The sequence below is a fragment of the Zeus faber genome (genome assembly GCF_960531495.2).
Source record: "Zeus faber genome assembly, chromosome: 9".
Classification (NCBI taxonomy): Eukaryota; Metazoa; Chordata; class Actinopteri; order Zeiformes; family Zeidae; genus Zeus; species Zeus faber.
The window spans coordinates 17,227,136-17,246,260 of NC_137197.1; the positions used below are offsets into that span (position 1 = coordinate 17,227,136).

The following is a 19,125-nucleotide window of genomic DNA, read 5'->3' on the forward strand; positions in this document are numbered from 1 at the left end:
CTAAATAAAGAGGCGGTTGAGGTCAACATTTCATTCCCCTGTGCTGCCAGGTTCCTCCTCGCCGACTGAAACGCCTCCGGTTGGGTGGAGCCTGGGAGCGGAGATTATGTAAAAAATGAGTCAAGGATGGCGCAATCCAGAAACACCACCACCACCGCCACCACCCCTACCGTGGTTGTTGTTGTTTTTTTTTGTTGTTTTTTTTGTCCTGGATAGACTTAGCTCTTCCCGGCTCCCCGTACACCGCCGGCCTCCGTCCCATTCAGGCGCTAAGGCGGAGCACCACACCGAGCTTTGGAGAACGACGGCATTGTGGATGCACGCATGTCATACGGTTAAATAAATACAGAGGAAACAGAGCACCCGCCGCTGCCGCCAAAGATGTACCGGGTCACCGGCGGCCGCCGTCGCGTCTTTGGTTTTGGGAGGAGAGATGTGGGAGTGGATGTCGTCGCTGTCTGTCAGCGTGAGCCATAGGAGGTGGAAGACCCTGAGAAAAGGAAAGACCACATCACACACGCTCACTTGAGGTGTTGACGCGTCTCCACGTGCTCGTGAAGTGTGTGTGTGTGTGTGTGTGTGTGTGTGTGTGTGTGTAGGGGGGGTATGTTTGCATGTGAGTCCGTGCAATCTCAGAGAGGGAGACTAAGATTAGAAACAGAGAGAGAGAGAGAGAGAGTAATTAAATGAACAGCTGCATCTTATAACATTCCTGAGAAACTCATTTGCCGCAGCTGAACAGTCTCACAGCAGTTGCCTCATTGTGCCCCCTGCTGGGGGGGAGCACGGAACTACAGGACGGGTGAACCACAACTGAGGTCATGAACCACAACGTGGAGGAATGTGACGACGACAACAAAGCAGATCCATTATAACCCCATACACCCGAAAATACTCCTGTTACGTCCGACCGGGCAGGCTTTTGGAATTTGGGTGAATCGTAATGCAAATCATAACAAATTGATAGATAGATGTGTGGCATGTGTATGCCGTGTCTGGATCAATAGACTATTAATCGCGCGCCTACACACACACACCATCTACATTCGTGTGTCATTGAGGAGTCGCTTCAGGAGTGAGCGAATAGTAGGACTTTATCTCTAAGACATTACAGCTAATTGACTTATTTGTTTCATGCCCATTTCATTTGGGGTTTAATGTTATTGTGAGGTTGTGACCATACGGACCAACTGTAATATATATTGTTTCTTTTTTTTTGTAGAATTATTTTTAAAGAACAGTTTAGGTTAGTTAACGCCCACGGGGATCAGCGGAGCTTCAAGTGCCCGTTTATGGAGGGCGGGGACAGGCCGTTCATAGGATTCATCGCAGGACGAAGCTCAGATATCATGAAGCTGCAGAGGCTCAAACGTCGGGATGCGTCAGGCACGGTGAGAAGCCGCAGCACAGCAGCACAGTCACTAAAGTGCTCATTTGTTGGACTCCGTTCCCCCGACATTCGGCTCCACGGACGGGAACACTCTCGACCCGTACGGAGCCACGTGGCGTAACGTTATTATATGGCTTGTTTCCAGATTAAATCAGCTCTGACCGAAAAACGGATCCGGCTCACTCCAAATACAATTTCCGAGCCATCAGCGTTGAACGCCTTTGGTCATCGAATGCGTTTCAACTGAACGGCCTCTATTCAGGAGGAAATGCGTCTTCGGTGACCAGCTCCTCTTATCTTTTTACCTTTTGTGGAAAGAATGAGAAATTTATCTGTGAATTAAAATGTATTACAAAGACCGTGGCTTAGGGGGTAGAGCAGGTTCCATCCTACTTCTCTCAAATGTGAGCAAGGTAAACTAAACCCTCGTTGCTTCACTGTTGGCTGATGGTGGTGAATGAGGCATCGGTTTTAAAAGTGCTTCGAGTGGGTGTAGTGTCTATGGAACACAGAAAAAAAAAAAACAACCACCATTTATTTAGTGCAATCAATATATTTTGTTATTGTATTTTTTTTTTATGCTTAGATTCCTGTGCTGAAAAATCCCCGTCAGTAAACCAGTAAAAGCAGAACAAAATGAGAACGTACGTCAATATTATCCAACACATCCATCACGACATTTTTCATGTACAAAAGCTTACATTTTTTATTAAATACTGCAAAAAATTGAGGGCAAGAAAAGAAAATCAAGCCAAAAAAATGTATTGTCATTGTTATTAGTTTCTATTGCATCTGAATGATCATTATCAACAGCGTAAAGAGATCGAATAGACACCCCCTCCCTCCCCTCCCCCAGTGAGTCACACACACACAACATTTCAAATAAAGTGCTTCTGTTTTTCCCCAAAACAACCACACCAAAACCAACTGAGTCGACCCCTTTTCCAGACACACACACACACACACACACACACACACACACACACACACACACACACACACACACACACACACACACACACACACACACACACACGGTCTGAGCTCAGACTCAGCGACTCAAGTCTTTCTCATCAGTTATTTACAGATATTTGTCCAAAGTTGTGCCACGGATTTTCAAACCTTTAATCAAAAGGACACGCACACGGTGACACGTACACGATGACACGCACACGGTGACACGCACACGGTCAGACACGGTGACACGGTCACACAGACAGACACAAACAAGCATACACACACACTGTGTTTTGACCCTTCCCCACGGTTTATTTTAGCGCTCTGAATACGGTTGGATAAGTATTCAAAAGGAGTTTAACACACTGTGTTAAACCACCTGTGGGAATGAAATATCCATACTTACAAAGCCCAGGGCACAGCGCCCGGAAGTGCGATTTGATCAAATAAGTGCGCAGGGTCCTGCACAGGAACTTTGAGAGCAGTCACGAGGGCACGTTCACTTTAACAGAGTTAAGATTGATCCTCGGGTACACACACACACACACACACACACACACACACACACACACACACACACACACACACACACACACACACACACACACACACACACACACACACACACACACACACACACACACACACACACACACGATCTATAGCGTTTAGGTTCCCGCAGGATCTGAGCATCCATCACGTCTCAGTACCTCCTGGAAGGTTTAATGCGAGCGCTTTGGGGAAAGACTGACTTAATGTGGATGTGTGCAGAAGAGAAACTTTTGACTAAATCACAGTTAAAGGCCCCTTTAACATCACCGGGGGGAAGGGAAGGGTGGGTTTGCGGCTCCAAGAACTTTCTGCCACCTTCGGCATTTCCAGACGTTTCTTTCTTCCGCTCGAGGGGAAACGACTTCTGATGACGTCGCAAAAGTGATCGCGTCAAAGGAAAGTGCGGCAAAAACAACAACAACAAAAAAAAAAAAAAAAAAAAAAGGTCACCGTCGTGTCATTCGTTCTGTCATGCAGTCTTCACCCATGCAGTCTTCCGGTGGCGCCCCGTGCGGTCAGCATCTTTCGTGGCCGATCCGATCGGAGACAAGAAGGGGGGCCGAGCTGGCGGCGTCCGGGGACAGTTCGGTTTCGACCGCCTCTCCGTCCCCGCGACCGCCACGTCCGGGGAAGGCACACGAGGAGGCCCGGCGGCTCAACCCATTTTCACGTCCTGTTGTTTTGAGTCACAGGCACTTGGAGTCCTTTCTGTCCGGTCGCTGGGGAGGGGACACAAAAAGAACGTAAAGGGAAAAGCGCCAAGATCTGAACGTTCGACCGAAACGAGACGAGCTGGGTGATAGCGAGGTCGTAGGAACACCGCCCCAGTGTCTTACCTAACTGGTACTTCTTCTTCGCCTCTGCCCTCTCCTTCGCATCAAAGTACCAGACGGTGATGGCGTAACTGTGGGAAAGAGGAGAGAGAGCGTCTCATGTCAGCATCAAGGAGAGGACTCGTGCTCTCCGGCGGAATCGAGCATTTCACCAAGAGCAACAGACACACCACGGCTCTCCCACGCATCACTGTGTACAAAGAGACAACATCCTAGAGGCATTGCGGGAAAACCTACGCAACTGCCTTCCTTCCTCCCTTGTTAATATTTTACGCTCGTGGGTATAAAACTAGATCCCAAGGGTGGCTACATATCAGAGTACGTGAATGTCCATGTCAAATTAAAACCTGATTGCTCAGCCCCTATGCATGTTTTTATAGTCACTCACTAAATTCCCAATGAAAAAAAGAATGTGTTCTCAACAGAATTTCCCTTGATAAATAAATTCTACAAACATAAAATATATAATTATCATGAGCTAATCAGCTGTACTCAGAAATTATAATTGTGCTTTTTATATTTGAACTATAAAAATATTTATATTATTGTTTGTGAGTTATTTTGCTTTCGAGAATGTATTGATTGTGTAGCGTTAGAACAGGTCAGTGTTATGCACCAACATGTCCACAAGAGGGCGCATCTCGCTCATTGCTCCGCCGTCTTTATAGGCTGCTGCCTATTTGCCAACTACAGACAAAACAAAAAAAAAAAAATTAAGTGGAGCAACTTCACACCAACTTAATTCTTCTTCCTTCGGCTGTTCCCGTTAGGGGTCGCCACTGATTAATTAAGGCTGTATTAAGACAAGTGTGAATGTCTTTTAAAGCTAAAAAAATTCAGTCTATGTGGTCAGAGGTGGGACTTCCAGGTTCAGTATGTAAAAGTCCTGCATAGTATTTTGAGTAAACCATTAGGATTGATAATGAGCATCAACCCAGAGGTACAATAAATGAATCAAATCAGACGGTTAAATTCCAAACCTTGGAATTACTTTTTGAACCTGCAACCCTGACATTTTGTTCCTCAAAAAGATGAGACTGACAAATTGAGCTGCAGTTGAGCCCTCTCAGATCGCAGAGAGGCCTGCTACGGTAAGCAAGACACTTCATTTTGAATATTTAGTAGGAGGCTACCAAACAAATACAGATATGTTTAGAGTGGATTGCGCCAAACTTTCCCCCTCGGTCGGCGGATAACTTATTCGGGGATATTTATTTAACCGCCGTGTTTACAACCCCAACGGGTGGCGAGCCACACGACCAGCTGTGCCGGGCAGCCGAGGGTTAATCCGGGTGGCTTCTTGTCTCTGGTGCAGGGGGGCTGTTGTTTATTCCTGTCTCCCTTGTCTTTCCCTCTCCAGCACGAGTCGTGCAATTGAACCCTTCCTCCCCCTCCCCTTCTTACGACCCCCCAGGAAACACACACTTCCTGCCGTGGGGCCCCGCCTCGTCCCCCAGCAGGCAGCCGGAGGAGACGAGCGGAGGGGAGAGGAATGAGCTATTAATGTGATATTATGGGTGTCGAGCTACCGGCGCGTATTAGGGGGATATTATGGGTGTTGATGTTGATGATGCTGTTGTTGATGTGAAAAGGGGAAAAGATTAGATTGAAGAAGTGGATTGCGCTGCTGATCTTGTTGGATTTGTATACAGCTTGGATTTGTATACAACAAGACGGATCCACCGATAAATATTTAGATAATAGTAACGACAATAAAAAAAATAAAAAAAAACGTCAACAAGAACTAAGTCCAGATGGTTTGGTTGTATCACATTTCCACAACACAACAGTGACGTCGTCAACGTACCGAGTGGCATAGGCCGGCTTGACTTCGTGCGGGTTCCTGCGGTCGGACCAGAAGATGAGCAGGCGGTTGAACAGGGGTTCGATGCTGGCGACCATGGTTTTTCCTTCGGGAAAGATCTGCAAGAGTCCTCCTTTCTCCTTCAGAAAACACACACACGCACACGCACACACACACACTTTTAATAGTGTGGCACATTCAGGGCTACGGATGATACAAAACAAAATAAATCAATTTTTGTTAACGATGTGTGACGCAAACCAAAAAAAAAAAAAAAAAAAAAAAAAAAAAGGATTTTAAACAATTAGGTTCTACCGTAAAAAAAAAAAAAGAAAAAAAAGCTTGGTACCTTGACATCCCAGTTCTTGTTGAGATAATAGATGCATGTGATGCAGCGCCCGTCACCGTTGGGGTTGTCCACGTGGCGGACGTAGCCTGTTCCATCACCAGGGTAACAAGCCACCATAGCCTGACGGAGAGACGAGAGGGGCGTGGCAGGCACGCGTTAGTGTGCTGGACGACGGGCTGTAAAGCGGCCAACGGCAGCTTGACTCAGTGGTTTGTTTATTTGTTTATAAGGGCTCACGGTGCCGATTCAATGCACCTCGGAGCGGTGATTGAAAACATGGCCATGACGGTTGTTTTTCCGATGCACAACGGCCCCTGAAAAGCCGACTGTCAGGTCGCAATTAGAAAACAGATGCTGGGAGGTGTACGACACAAGATCCCCCTTGGTAACAGGTGCTTCAGTGAAACATGACGCTCTGCCCTCGTCCTTGCTTTCCTTTAGCGCCTATTATCGCCACTTCTATACTGCCACGTGGTTAACTCTTCGATGGCTGGACTGTTTTTCTTGCCATGAACATTAATGGCAGGAATGGAGCAAAAGTCCTTCAAAAAGACAGAAATCACAGTAGTACACACACCGTCATGACATTTCAATGCATATATGTATGACCGTATGTATATGTATGTGACAAATAACCTCTTGAACTTGAACACTATAGGATTTAGCAAGGACAGGGGAGCATACGCCTTTGGATTCTAGCACACACTTAAGACCTTAACAATATCAAATTAACATGATATTCTTATAAGAGTCCCAGACCAGTTTGGGACTGATCACAACATTTTCTCATCACCTCAAAGCAAAAGACGGGCTGTGACGGCAGCGCCCTCTTAACAATCCTTATGACAAAATAATTTCCTTATAACTCTCTTAAGATCTCGAAATTTTTGTCGGAGGCTCGAAAAACATCCTAGCTAAAGTCCGTCGGCGTATAGCGGGCATACGAGATGGAAAGAACCAGTCGGTAAGGGCGGGGAATGCGAGAGAAAGAGAGAAGTGGGAGAGAACAGAGCACCATCCAATCAGAGCACAGCCGCTGTCTCCAGCTGACATTCTGCAGATAGAGCATCTTTGTGTCAAAACAATGGTCCCTTGCTGGTATTTCCCTTGCTTGATTTCCCTGTGTGTTAAAGGCTATGGGTGGAGGAGGGAAAAACAGCTCTCCCTGGGGAGACGGAGGAACCGGGACCCGCACGAGAGCGCTCTATTCAATGCACACTGCAGACAAGGCCACTTTCCATTAGGCTTTATACAGCCTGGAGTGAGGGTGTGTTCGTGAGACTATGCTCTCGTGGAAAAAACGCTGGCTCAACTCCATTATGTGCTCGGTCACACAATGCACACTACACGCCACATGGGCTGGCAAGGTCAGCCATTAGTACAAAACTATATCTCTCAAACATGCACCAAAAACTTTGACAACACAAGTTCAAGAGATTATTTGTCACATACAAATACATACAGTCATTCATATATGCAGTGAAACAGTTGTTATAGTCCAGTTTTGACTGCATGATTGTCTGCGTACAGCTAATATACACAGCCACAACATTAAAACCACTGACAGGTGAAGTGAATAACATTGATCATCTCGTTCCAATGGCACCTGGGATATATCAGGCAGCAAGTGAACAGTCAGTTCTTGCATTGGAAGCATTCAAAAATGATCAAGCGTAAGGATCTGAGCGACTTTGACTAGGGCCAAATTGTGATGGCTAGATGACTGGGTCAGAGCATCTCCAAAACGGCAGGTCTTGTGGGGTGTTCCCAGTATGAAGTGGTTCGTACCTACCAAAGATGGTCCAAGGAAGGATAATCGGTAAACTGGCAACGGTACTCCCTGATGGCAGTGGCCTCTTTCAGCAGGATAATGCGCCCTGCCACACTGCAAGCCTCCAAGTTCCCCGCTTACAGGACTTAAAGGATCTGCTGCTAATGTCTTGGTGCCAGATACCACAGGACACCTTCAGAGGTCTTGTGGAGTCCACGCCTCCACGGGTCAGAGCTGTTTCGACGACACGAGGGGGAGCTACACGATATTAGGCAGGTGGTTTTAATGGTGTGGATGATCGGTGTACAGTGGTACCTTGATTTACGAGTGCACTTACATACGAGTTTTCCGAGTTACGAGCCGTCGATTTTTTTGTATTGATTTGCGAGCAAAAATGTGAGTTACGAGGAGCGAGCTTCAGGTGCCGCCGCTAGTTGGCGTGGCGAGCGGTAATCCGGCCAGCATCCCGCGTCTCACTCCTTCACTTCACGTGGTTACCTGACCGTGGAAGCATCTCTTTTGTGTTTTGTGATCGCGTTTGGTGCTTTTTGTGCAGTTATTTTGCCAAGGTTTTTTTTTTTTCTAATCATGGGTCCTAAGAAAGTAAGTTCTGAGAAGAAGAAGTGGATGATGTCGATTGAATTAAATCATGAAATCATAGAAAAAAAAGTTTATTTCTTTACATTCTCTTTTATTATGTTTTTCTACAATATTTGCTATTTATACATTTTTTCTTATTTAAAAACATTGGGGTGTTTTTTTGGGGGGCTGGAACGGATTGATGGCATTTCAATAAATTTCAATGGGGAAAATTGATTTGCTATACGAGCAGATTGAATTAGAAGCTCTCTCACGGGACGAATTAAACTCGTAAGTCAAAGTACAACTGTATATGCTTATGATGTCAAACCTTTTCCCTGCCTTCTACTCTTAGGGGTTAGTTGGCGCCAACCAGACCTGTATTTAGGGATGCCAAGGCTCTACTCGGGGTGCCTGGGAATGTGTCACCCAACGAGAAAGAAATCACTAGGACAAACAAAATGGTTCCTACTCTCGCAGTTTTGAGAGAGGCTTTCTCGTTGCAAAGAATTTTTATGAGAGTTGGCACCTAGCCCCGGGAATTTCTGTGCGTTTTATGATTTTCGCGATAATGTGATGTCGAATCAGTCTGAAAAAAAAAATAGTTCATAAATATTTTAAATGGCTACCGTCAATTTGAGGAGCTTAAAATGAATCACCTAACTTAACTTCACTAGCAAGCAGGCGCTAGTAACTAAAATAAAGAGAAAACTTGTTGACAAAGCAGGGCTACAGTGGGTGGAGCTCAGTGGTCTGTATTGAAGTTCAGAATTGTATGGAGACCTAAACAAAACACGTATATTGCACGTATATCCTATTTAACATTTCTACTCTTTACGGTAGAAATTAAGCTGCCTTGTGCTGTTCGCTGTAGGATAGGCATTCAAATGAAATTCCCATGTAGACTTATGGGCTATTTTGAAAACCTGAGGCAACTTAAACATCAAAACCTCTCTAGTCCCAGGCTATTCTGTGTGTGTTATGATATGGGCTGATATCAGCCACTGCAGATCAGGCCTCATCATGCCCAAAACTTCTAACGCACCTCTCTTCAATATTGGGTGGACATGAAGTCTGTAGCCCTACGTTTTTTTCTTTGCTTTGTTAGGATGCCGTCTCCCGGGCAGAGCATATCTACAGTGTACGGCCAGGGCTGAGTGAAACATCAACCTCGGCTGGAGGAGGCGGAGACGGGTAATAACTCCCTCTATCTCCCTCGGCTGACAACAGAAGATACCGTCACTGCCTTGAGCTATCTCATTCCACATAGGAAGACTTGTGTTACAATATCAGAGTTGCTGATATTCCCTGCTCGTGGCTGAGGCACAGTACTATCAAAGACTAAAAGAATGCATTCTGCACAGCTGCAATATCCATTCAACTTGCTCCGAGCGGTAGTGTGCAGAGTGTAACCGTGGAAAAGGTCTTCAGCTAACAGAAATCAAATAACGAATGAATACCGAGAGCAAATACACATTCCAGCCTATTTTTCCCCCAACACACAAATAGAACCACTTTTATTTTGTGTAGAACGTTGATAGGGAGAGCAGAAACAGCCCCGAGTCTCTCGTCATTCACAGCCAAATGAGCAGGAGTGTTGTGCTGTGACTCCGGTCGGCCTCCATTGTCCACTCTCATTACTGAGCGACACTCTCAGCTGGGGCTCATTAACCTCCAGACTCTGAGCTTTGGGCTCCAACTTGCAGCCAGACCACATCCAGACTCTGTAACAGACCCTTAAAACACATGTGGCTAAACTTGCGTATGCACATATTTAGGCAAATTAGAGAAACCTATTTATGACAAAAATAAACCAAACATATAAATAATTAAGTAATAAGTGGCAACAAAAAAAAATCCCGTATTTGTCATACAATGTGTTTGTGTGATGCATGTGTTCCTCTATATCAGACCTGGGCATTTTACGGCCCGCGGGCCAAATCCGGCCCTTTGCGCGTCCCTGTCCGGCCCGCGTGAGGTCAATCTTAAAATTACATCATAAATGAAAAAGTATTTATGCTGTGCATGCAATACAAATATGTTGCTTTTATTTTTAAAAGAGTGCTTTTTTTGTTTGTTTTTTTTAATTTGCGTAAGGGCGTGCATGTGTGGGTTAACAGCTACAAGTGATGCTGGCCAGCTATCCCTCAAAATGTCAGCTCACACCAAAAAAAGAAAAATATATGCCGAATGCCGCGTTTTGAACAATACATGGACGGCTAAAAATTTATTTACAGAAGTCAAAGGTAACGCCGTGTGCAAAGTTTGTGGTAGACAGGTCGCTGTGTTCGAGGATAACAATTTGAATCGCCACTACGTGACCAAACACGAGGATAAATACAAGAACTTGTCTGATCAAGAGCAAGGAAGGGAGTCGGATGCTTTGCTGGCTAAGCTGCAAAACCAACAAGTTATGTCATATCCCACAAAATCGCTAGAAAAAGTAAAACGTTTTCTGACGTAGAGTTTATTAAGGAGGTTTGGAAAAATGTTGGACTTTTGAAGAGAATGCAGGATAAAGTGACAGAAATGAACCCCGAGCAGATATTGACATTTTTGCATTGTATTATACATCAGGAAGTGTTGTGTAAGTCAGTGTTAAAAATGAACCATGTTGTTGATGTAACTAAAATAGTTAACTTCATCAGAGCAAGAACATTGAATCACAAACAGTTTGTTGCGCTTTTGGAGGAAAATGAGCCTGAAGATCGTGACTTAAGCTACGACACAGCTATCAGATGGCTCAACCTAGGCAAAGTGCTGAAAAGTGTCTGGGACCTGAGAGAAGAGATTCACAAGTTCTGTGAAAAGAAAGCATCCTTCAGCTTTCAGATGCAGACTGGATGGCAGACCTTGGCTTTGCTGTAGATGTGACTGCACTAATGACTGAACTAAATGTCAAAGTGCAATGCAAGGGCCTTTTTGTGCATGAAATGTACAGCGCAGTGAAGGCTTTCATGAGAAAGTTGCAGCTTCTCTCAAGCCAAATGGAGGACAACATTCTCACCCACTTGGCAACACTGAAGGAAGCCACACCATCAGCTGATCACCTCCACAGGTACTCATCCATGTTAGAAGCACTGCATGGTGAGTTTTCAAGGCGATTTCAGGACTTTAAAACAGTTGAGCACATGGTTTCTTCTCCCTTCACCTGCAGTGTGGATAATGCACCCGGTGATGTTCAGATGGAACTCATTGACCTGCAGTCTGACACATTTCTGGCAGAGCACTTTAGATCAGTCTCACTGCTTGGTTTTTACTCTTCCCTCAAAGAGGAGAACTTCCCACACAGGAGGAGGCATGCTCAAAAGATTCTAGTCCTCTTTGGATCTACCTATGTATGTGAACAGACATTCTCAGTGATGAAGTTCAACAAATCCAGATACAGATCCTCTATCACTGATGATCACCTCTCAGCTGTCCTTCCCATATCCACCTCAGACATTCAGCCAGATTTCAATGCCCTTGTTCAAGCCCAGGATGGACTGGATTTTACTGAACAAGTAAAATGAATTGAAAAACATTAAAAGCACTTATTGCATTTTGTATCAAGTTGACCAATTAGTTATCTTTAACTTACTGCAAAACACTTTCAGTATTTGTGAAGATTAACATGTTAAAAATAAAATGAAACACTGATGTAATGACTGTTTTTGTTTTTACTGTTTATTACTTCTGTAGGAGTATTTTCCTATTTGACCTATACCACTATTTCTTATATTTATATAAATATTTACATAATATCCTTATTTTTCTATTTCTATTATTACCAGTAGCAGCTAATCAAAATATATAATTAGCTGCTTTTTACAATGGGAGAAAATTAATATTGAGCAGAATCAAGTTATTGTTGGTTCGGCCCTCCACCACAGCTCAGGTTTCTCATGTGTAAAAATTAATTGCCCACCCCTGCTCTATATGCTGTTTCCAACGTAGGTGGCAGGAGCCCACCTTTCCCGGCAAGGATGCAAAGATCAGGCACGCGCAATAAGTGAAATGGATGGATGAAAAAATATCCCAGCCACCTCAAGTGACCAAGAAAAAAAAAAACCCAAAGCAATCTATCTATCTAATACTACGTATTAGTGCAAAATCATGGGTAGACCTGGATCTCGAGGGGAACAAAAAAAAGAAAAGGAAAAAAGTTGCAGTTTCAAATGGAATTCTGGGACTTGCAATGTGATCCACCCAAGTCAGTTGATTTTATGTATTGGCACTTTAACTGTTACAACAGTTTGACACGTGACATGAGCTGATCATTGTTGAATGTACACTTTGGCAGGTGACACTGTTAGCACTGCTGCCTCACAGTTAGAAGGTCCTGGGTTCATCCCCAAACGGAGCTTGAGTTTGAATGACCTCCATGACCCCCCACCCCCCACCCAACATGATCAATCCCCTAGGAATAAATCCTTCTCATTAAACACAAATTGATATAAACTATTTTTGTATGTTTGTTTTCTAGTTGCTGATACGTTAATGTTGACAGTTCTTTTTCTGGGGAGAGATCTATAGATTTCTCTATACAGTAGATGAAGCAATCACAAGTCCCAACTATGAAGCTGTAGCAAGCACAGCTTTACCCTGTGCGAGTGTAGCACTGCAGCATTTAACCTCATATACTGTATCTCACAGTGATATTTCCCCAACAGCACCAGTCTACCTGGCACCAACAGTATATCAGGCACCAGCATTAAGGGCCTAATAGCAGCGCTAGGAAGATACCCCGGCTTCCAAGGTGATAACTAAGCAGGCAGCCTGTTCTGGACAAGAACAAAAATAAACACAAATGCTCCATGCATATTCTGATAAGAGCTATGGAGGAGACTGGGTCGAGGAGGCAAGATAAGGCTGAACAAATACAGGGCATGCTGCCATCACTTCTCGTCAAGGAGAAAGAGAGGGGAACTTCTGCGTGTGTGTGTGTGTGTGTGTGTGTGTGTGTGTGTGTGTGTGTGTGTGTGTGTGTGTGTGTAAAATACAGTGATTGACAGAGGCAAAAGGCGGTGTTGTGGAGTGTCTGAGGTCTATGAAAACTTGGATGTAAACAAAAGGCTGGTGAAATCTGGACTGGAACCAGCACAGCTATCAAGGTTTGACTAGTAGGGCTGGACGATATATCAATGTTGTGATACAAGACTAGACATTGCCTTTGAGTTATGGTTATAACGGGTTATGTTTTCTTTTAAGGCTGCATTACAGTTAAGTAGTGCAGTTTTATGAACTTAGCTGTTCTAATCAATGCCGCCACACACACACACACACACACACACACACACACACACACACACACACACACACACACACACACACACACACACACACACACACACACACACACACACCTCATGAAAGTACCAATAGTCATCCCCAAAATATAAATATCAAGTAATCAATATCATCAAAATATATCGTCGTATTTGATTTTTCCAATACCACCCAGCCCTAGGGATGATTATGCCATGCCTACTCATTCATACTGGATCATATTTGTTGGACTGTCCCTATTGAAATAATTACATGATGTCACAAAGCTGCAGCAGACTGGGACCTGATGGAACGTGTTTGATCATTATTAATTGTTTCGCCTTGATAGAATTAGAGAGCATTGAGGAGATAAATATAGGAGTGTATTAAATTGAATCATAAGTAATGGATTTGTCACTCCTAGCTTGGAGTATATCCGATCAATTCACTGGTGCATGTCATGGCCCATTACTTGCGTGCTTTAACTTCATACTGCTAGCTTTCTACTCAGGCCTGGTATGGCATGGTTGGTATCAGAAATTGTCCACCAGGGCATCATTTAACTAATGAGGAGAGTGCCAGGGGAACATGGGAAAAGACCCTGAAGATTCAATACTGCTGATTGACCCAATTCTACCAATTATGGATAAGTAATTACAAAATCATAATGCTGATGGAAAGAAAAAAAAAAAAAAAAAAAAAAAGTAAAAACTGCAAACACAGCAAGTATTTGCCAAGTGTAAGAGCATTTAGACATTGACCGTTGATCTGACCTGGGCCTGCGTACATTATCTGCATGATCTGTGAACTACGAAGTATAAATGAAACGCTTTCCGACTTCCCGCAAATCCATCATCAGCAGGAAACGGGAATCTCCCCTCATCTTTCATGGCAATAAGGTCACCGAAAAAATAGAGGAAGTTCGAAAGGGCAACAGACTAAATACATGGCCGACCTAATGAACACACCTCAAAGGTATGAGGAGTAAAGACAATGATATCGCTCAGTTCTCAACATCTACACAAAAGCATTTATATGAAAAACAGTTCTTTAACTTTGTTAGTATAGAATCATCCCTTTTATTTCGGCATCTTTGTAAAGGTTTTGATTTAAGTCATTATATTCCAAAGCCCTTAAAAAGACCCCGATTCTCAGGGGAGGACATTGGGGTATCAAGCATCATTGTCTTCCTACCAATCTGGAGCTCTCTGCATTAGCGCTCTGCTAGTTTGTCTACACCGAATTTCTTAAGACGCTGCGGGTCTAGATGCTGGTATGTGCGCGTGTGTGAACGCACGCCTGGGGGTTCTGATTCATGCCTGGGAGCGGGTCTCGCTGAGCCAGAGGAGGGGCACACGAGGACACGCTGCGGCAGACATTGTGATTATGCTACAGTTTCTGCGGCATCGTTCCTCCTCGCTTGCTCAACGCCACCGGCCCGTTCCCCGCTGCTCTACGCCCCACGCCATAGTACCAAAACGCTTTCCTTCGCACTCCGCTTTCAGTCCATCCCTCTTCTTCTATGTGTCTCATTCCCCCCCATCAGGTTATTTCCCTCGTTGCCACTAACGCTGCACACTGTATTCACCCTTCGAAGCCTCTGCCAGAGTCTGAGGCAGCAGAATGCGGTGGGTCGATCCAACCCTGTGCTAAGGTGGCATTTGTATGGGCACAGTTTCTCCATCTTGTCTATCAGACGCACAATGCAGAGCCCTAGGCTGTATTGGACTGTTACCAAGGCAACGGCACGGAAACATTTTGGCAGAGAAGCCAGTGAGGGAATGATAAAATGACTGAGGAAGAAAAGAAGGGGACAATAGGAAAATGCAATATGTGAACAAATAATATGTTGGAAAAATTAAAAGACCAGCACCTAAACAAAAGCAGGTATTTGTAGGAAAATGGGCGGTGAAGGCGTGTAGGTAAGACGATGAGGAAAGGAAAAGATGCAGTGACCTTCAATGTAGTTGCAGTCCTCCCTCACTCCCCCTCTTTTCTTGTTGGTCACTCTCCTCAATCTTGTGCCATATCCCTCCATCTACCCTGAAACCAAACTCTGAAATTGGCACAACATGGACTTTTACATGGCAAGGAAAACAGATGTGCCCAAAGAAGAGACGCTAAGCTAACTGATCATTCCCCGTACTGCCTTAACGGGGCTTCAATGGTTAACTTGCTGGTGACGGGGAAAACAGACACAACAGTGAGAATTTACTATGATAGACATGGAGTACAAAGCAGATAAGGGAGCGAAAGAAAGACTAACAGACAAATGGGTAGAAGGACTTACCCACAGGCAGTTCACTAAAAGTCACTTTGTTGAATATGAGTAGCAGAGATTAGGAAATGACTAAAACAGTGAATAACAAACTGCATCTAAACAAATGAAGGCCAGTGACATGTGCTGGTTTAGATAAACCAGGCCTGCGTCATCAGGAGGGGTCCCTCTACCAGTTGCCTTTCTGCCCTGCGGACGGTCCTGATTTCTTTGTATACATTAAACCGCTGTTGGACCAAGCATCTAAAAAATGATAAGGAAACAGCGTAGTGTTATTCACAGACACTGCGTGCCGGTTCAGAAAACGCAGGGAAACGGTGAATGTACATGCCGTTTGAAAAATAAAACACATTCAGGCTTGCATGGTCAAGCCTTTAACAGAAAGCACACGGCACACTACAACCACTGCCAAAATGCCACATACTCTCCTACTGCACAAGCACAGAACTCCTTGTTTGTCTGGTGGGGGTTTGGTGGCAGAAATGCATTCCAAAGTTTCAGGGTTTGTTTGCTTTTGTTTCCTCAGACTGGCAACATCCTCAATGCCCCTCAACACGTACGATTTTTATTAAACGAAAATAATTTAAAAACTGCTGAAAATCTGTTTCCAGACTTTTTTTTTTTTTTTTTTTTTTCCCCCCCATCCAGTTTAAGGCGGGGATTTTTTGCTGACCGACTCAATAGTTCGGAGAAAAAAAAAAAGTTTCTTTGGGAGATCGATCCCTTGTGTGTGAGAGCAGGGTCGGCAGCAAACCCGGGCAGGCCTGGATTGGCAAAGGGCCAAAATAAAGGTGAAGGGCCGAGTTTCCAGGCAGGATCTGCTCTCGGAACCTTCATCTGGTTCCGATATTTTTCTCTGCTATCTGACATTTGGGCGTTTGTTTGCACCTTCTCGTTTCTGCGTTGGCGTGAGGGCAGGGGAAAAAAAATAAATAAATAAAGCAAACCCAACCAACTAGTTGCTCCAAACTGCTGAGGAGACATGTCTTCAGACTGAGACACACCATCAGTTGTCTGCCCTCCTGCTATTTTTTCACACTGTATGTGGTAATACAACATACCACACAGATCCACCACTCTACTGCTCCACCCCCCACCATCGCCTCCACCTTTCCAATTCCTCTCCCAACTGAGTCACCTCTACAATATCACAATCCCTCTCCCACGTCACCTCTACACCCTCACCTTGGTTCTGCCGTTAATGACACACTCCCCCAGCTGTCCGTTGGCAGCGCTGTACATCACGGCCTCGTCGATGTGCGCCATCAGCGCTCCGATGCCGTCGCACCCTGCCTCGCAGCCCTCCACCCAGGCAATCTGGTCGCCACGGATACTGCGAGAGGGGATGCTCTTCTGGCTGACCAGCTGACCACCCCGGAATTTCCCGCTGTGATTGAGCTCCATCACCTCCTCCAGGACCTTCTCGCCCAGCTGAGTGCAAACGAAGCTGTCCTTCATACAGATGCCGTAGTTCTTCATGGAGGGGATGATGTACTGCTGGGCGATGCGCTCTGCAGACCACTCGGCCCCTGCGGGCGGAGGCAGGACTGGGATGCCATTAGCCTTCAGGGTGGTCTGCCCCGGTGCGGCTGGTGGGCCAAGAGCCCCGGCCTTGTGTCTGTAATGCTTAATGTGGGGGACCGGGGGTGGTAGGGGGGGTTGGGGGGTGGCATAGCGCGTGTGATTGTTATAGTTCATCTGGTAGCCATGGTTACCACTCTTGCAATTGACAGTGGCCGTGAGCTGCGCAACCGCCCAGGCAGCTCTGGAGGCCTCAGGGGGTTTGTGCGCCACGCTTCCCTCCGTCAGCTTCCGCTGTTTGAAGTGCGACGCGGGCGAGTCGACGGAAGTGTAGAGGAGGGAGTCGGCGGGTTCCAGCGGCGGTAACCCCGTCAGCCCGTCTGGGCCCAGCGTCCCCGTGTCCCGGTTTTCCCCGCCTCTCCGCTTCTGCTGCTGCACCTGCCTGGCTCTCAGGTCACCGTTGGCCCTGCTGGAGAGGGGGTTGGCCGGCCCGTGAGGCTCCTCCACCAACCCCTTCAGCACAGGGTAACAATTTGGGCTCTGGGACAAGGCGCCGCTGTGGCTGCCCTCAATAGTGTCATAATGAGGAACCACGCCGCCGTTGAAGAGGGGCGACGCCGTTTGGGGCTCTTTCTGGAGCATCTCGGTCGGGGAGCCCAGCTCCGCCAGCAATTCGGCGGCCACGGGGCTCCCGGGGGGCGGCGTGCAGTCGCCCTCCAGCCCCATCTCCATCAGGCGGTGGCGGTGGAGACGCTCGCGCTGCTGGCCGCGCGGGGCGCAGCCGCCGACGGGTCCGCGGCGCGAGGGTCCCGGATCCAAGCGCTCCACGCGCCCCGAGCTCTCCATGGCGAGTCCTCCTCCTCCGCACGTAGCTCACGTAGCCCACGTCCTCCCGCCTCCATCTTCTACCCGCCGCCGCATCTTGTGCCCGCGGGCGGAGACCCCGCAACTTTCCAGGTCCGTCCGTCCCCTCTCATCCGTGGCACCTCGGACGCTCGGGAGACATTTAAACGGCCTGGGGAGACGGAGGGGAGACGAGGCGCGTCAGACACGGGAAGCCTGCGTGCGGTAACCGAGCGGAACGAGCACACGCGTTGCAGAAAAACCGCGGCTGCGTTAGACTGATATAGCACTGATTGTACAGAACGTGTCAGTTAAAAAACGGCATCGGCCATAACAGCCGGGAGGACGTGCCCGGATGAGGTCGTTTTAAATCAGATCAACTTACCATTCAACAACTTGGTTGTAATTGAAGAGCAGCGATATTTAAAAACGGGCGGGACAGATGTAGTCCGAATATATTTCACTTTTGATACTGTGAAACTTCCGAAATGGGAAGCGAATTCAATCCCAAATAACAGCGGCAGCAACGTAGCGCCGCTGCAGCCTACGTGACTGGCGGGGAGTACGCGTGTTACTTCCGGGGTCGTCTTGCCTGTTCGTCCCTCCCGAGCGTCCCGCTAAGAAAGAGCCGCCGACGCGCACCGACACCGTCCGTTGACGCCCGGCCACGTTCCGAACCGGGCCGGGGCTTGGCGGGCTCTGCGATGAGGCTCCGCTCCGGTCGGTTCTGCTGGCTTTGACCGATATATCTCCCCCTCCTCCCCTTCCGTCCGCTCCCTCCCTCGCCCCCTCCTGTCACTTACACGTGCGCCGAGGTCATGTGACCGAGTTCTACTACAGCAAAGTTAAATATATAAGAAATATATATATATATATATATATATATATACAATTATTTTTTTAATAATGTATTTAAAATAAAATCTTTAATTTTTAATCGATGTATATTTTTGAAATACAAATGTTATTAAATTGACCTTTTATAAAAAGTATTAAAATAT

The 19,125-nt window shown here is 46.2% G+C and overlaps 1 protein-coding gene across 2 annotated transcripts; it reads right to left on the reverse strand.

The window, feature by feature from the left end:
- Nucleotides 1-1,941: 1,941 nt before the first annotated feature.
- Nucleotides 1,942-18,873, reverse strand: egln2 (egl-9 family hypoxia-inducible factor 2). 2 transcript variants are annotated; one of them, XM_080007261.1, is made up of 6 exons: nt 18,717-18,873; nt 16,946-18,296; nt 5,886-6,005; nt 5,540-5,676; nt 3,736-3,803; nt 1,942-3,618 (listed from the first exon to the last, which is right to left on the reverse strand). In XM_080007261.1, exons 2-6 carry the CDS (start codon nt 18,125-18,127, stop codon nt 3,566-3,568), a joined length of 1,560 nt encoding a protein of 519 aa, XP_079863387.1. In that variant the 5' UTR covers nt 18,128-18,296; nt 18,717-18,873; the 3' UTR covers nt 1,942-3,565. The 2 variants fall into 2 exon arrangements, with proteins under 2 accessions (XP_079863387.1, XP_079863386.1); XM_080007260.1 differs by having other exon boundaries at nt 18,510-18,873.
- Between the last annotated feature and the right edge of the window lie 252 nt (nt 18,874-19,125).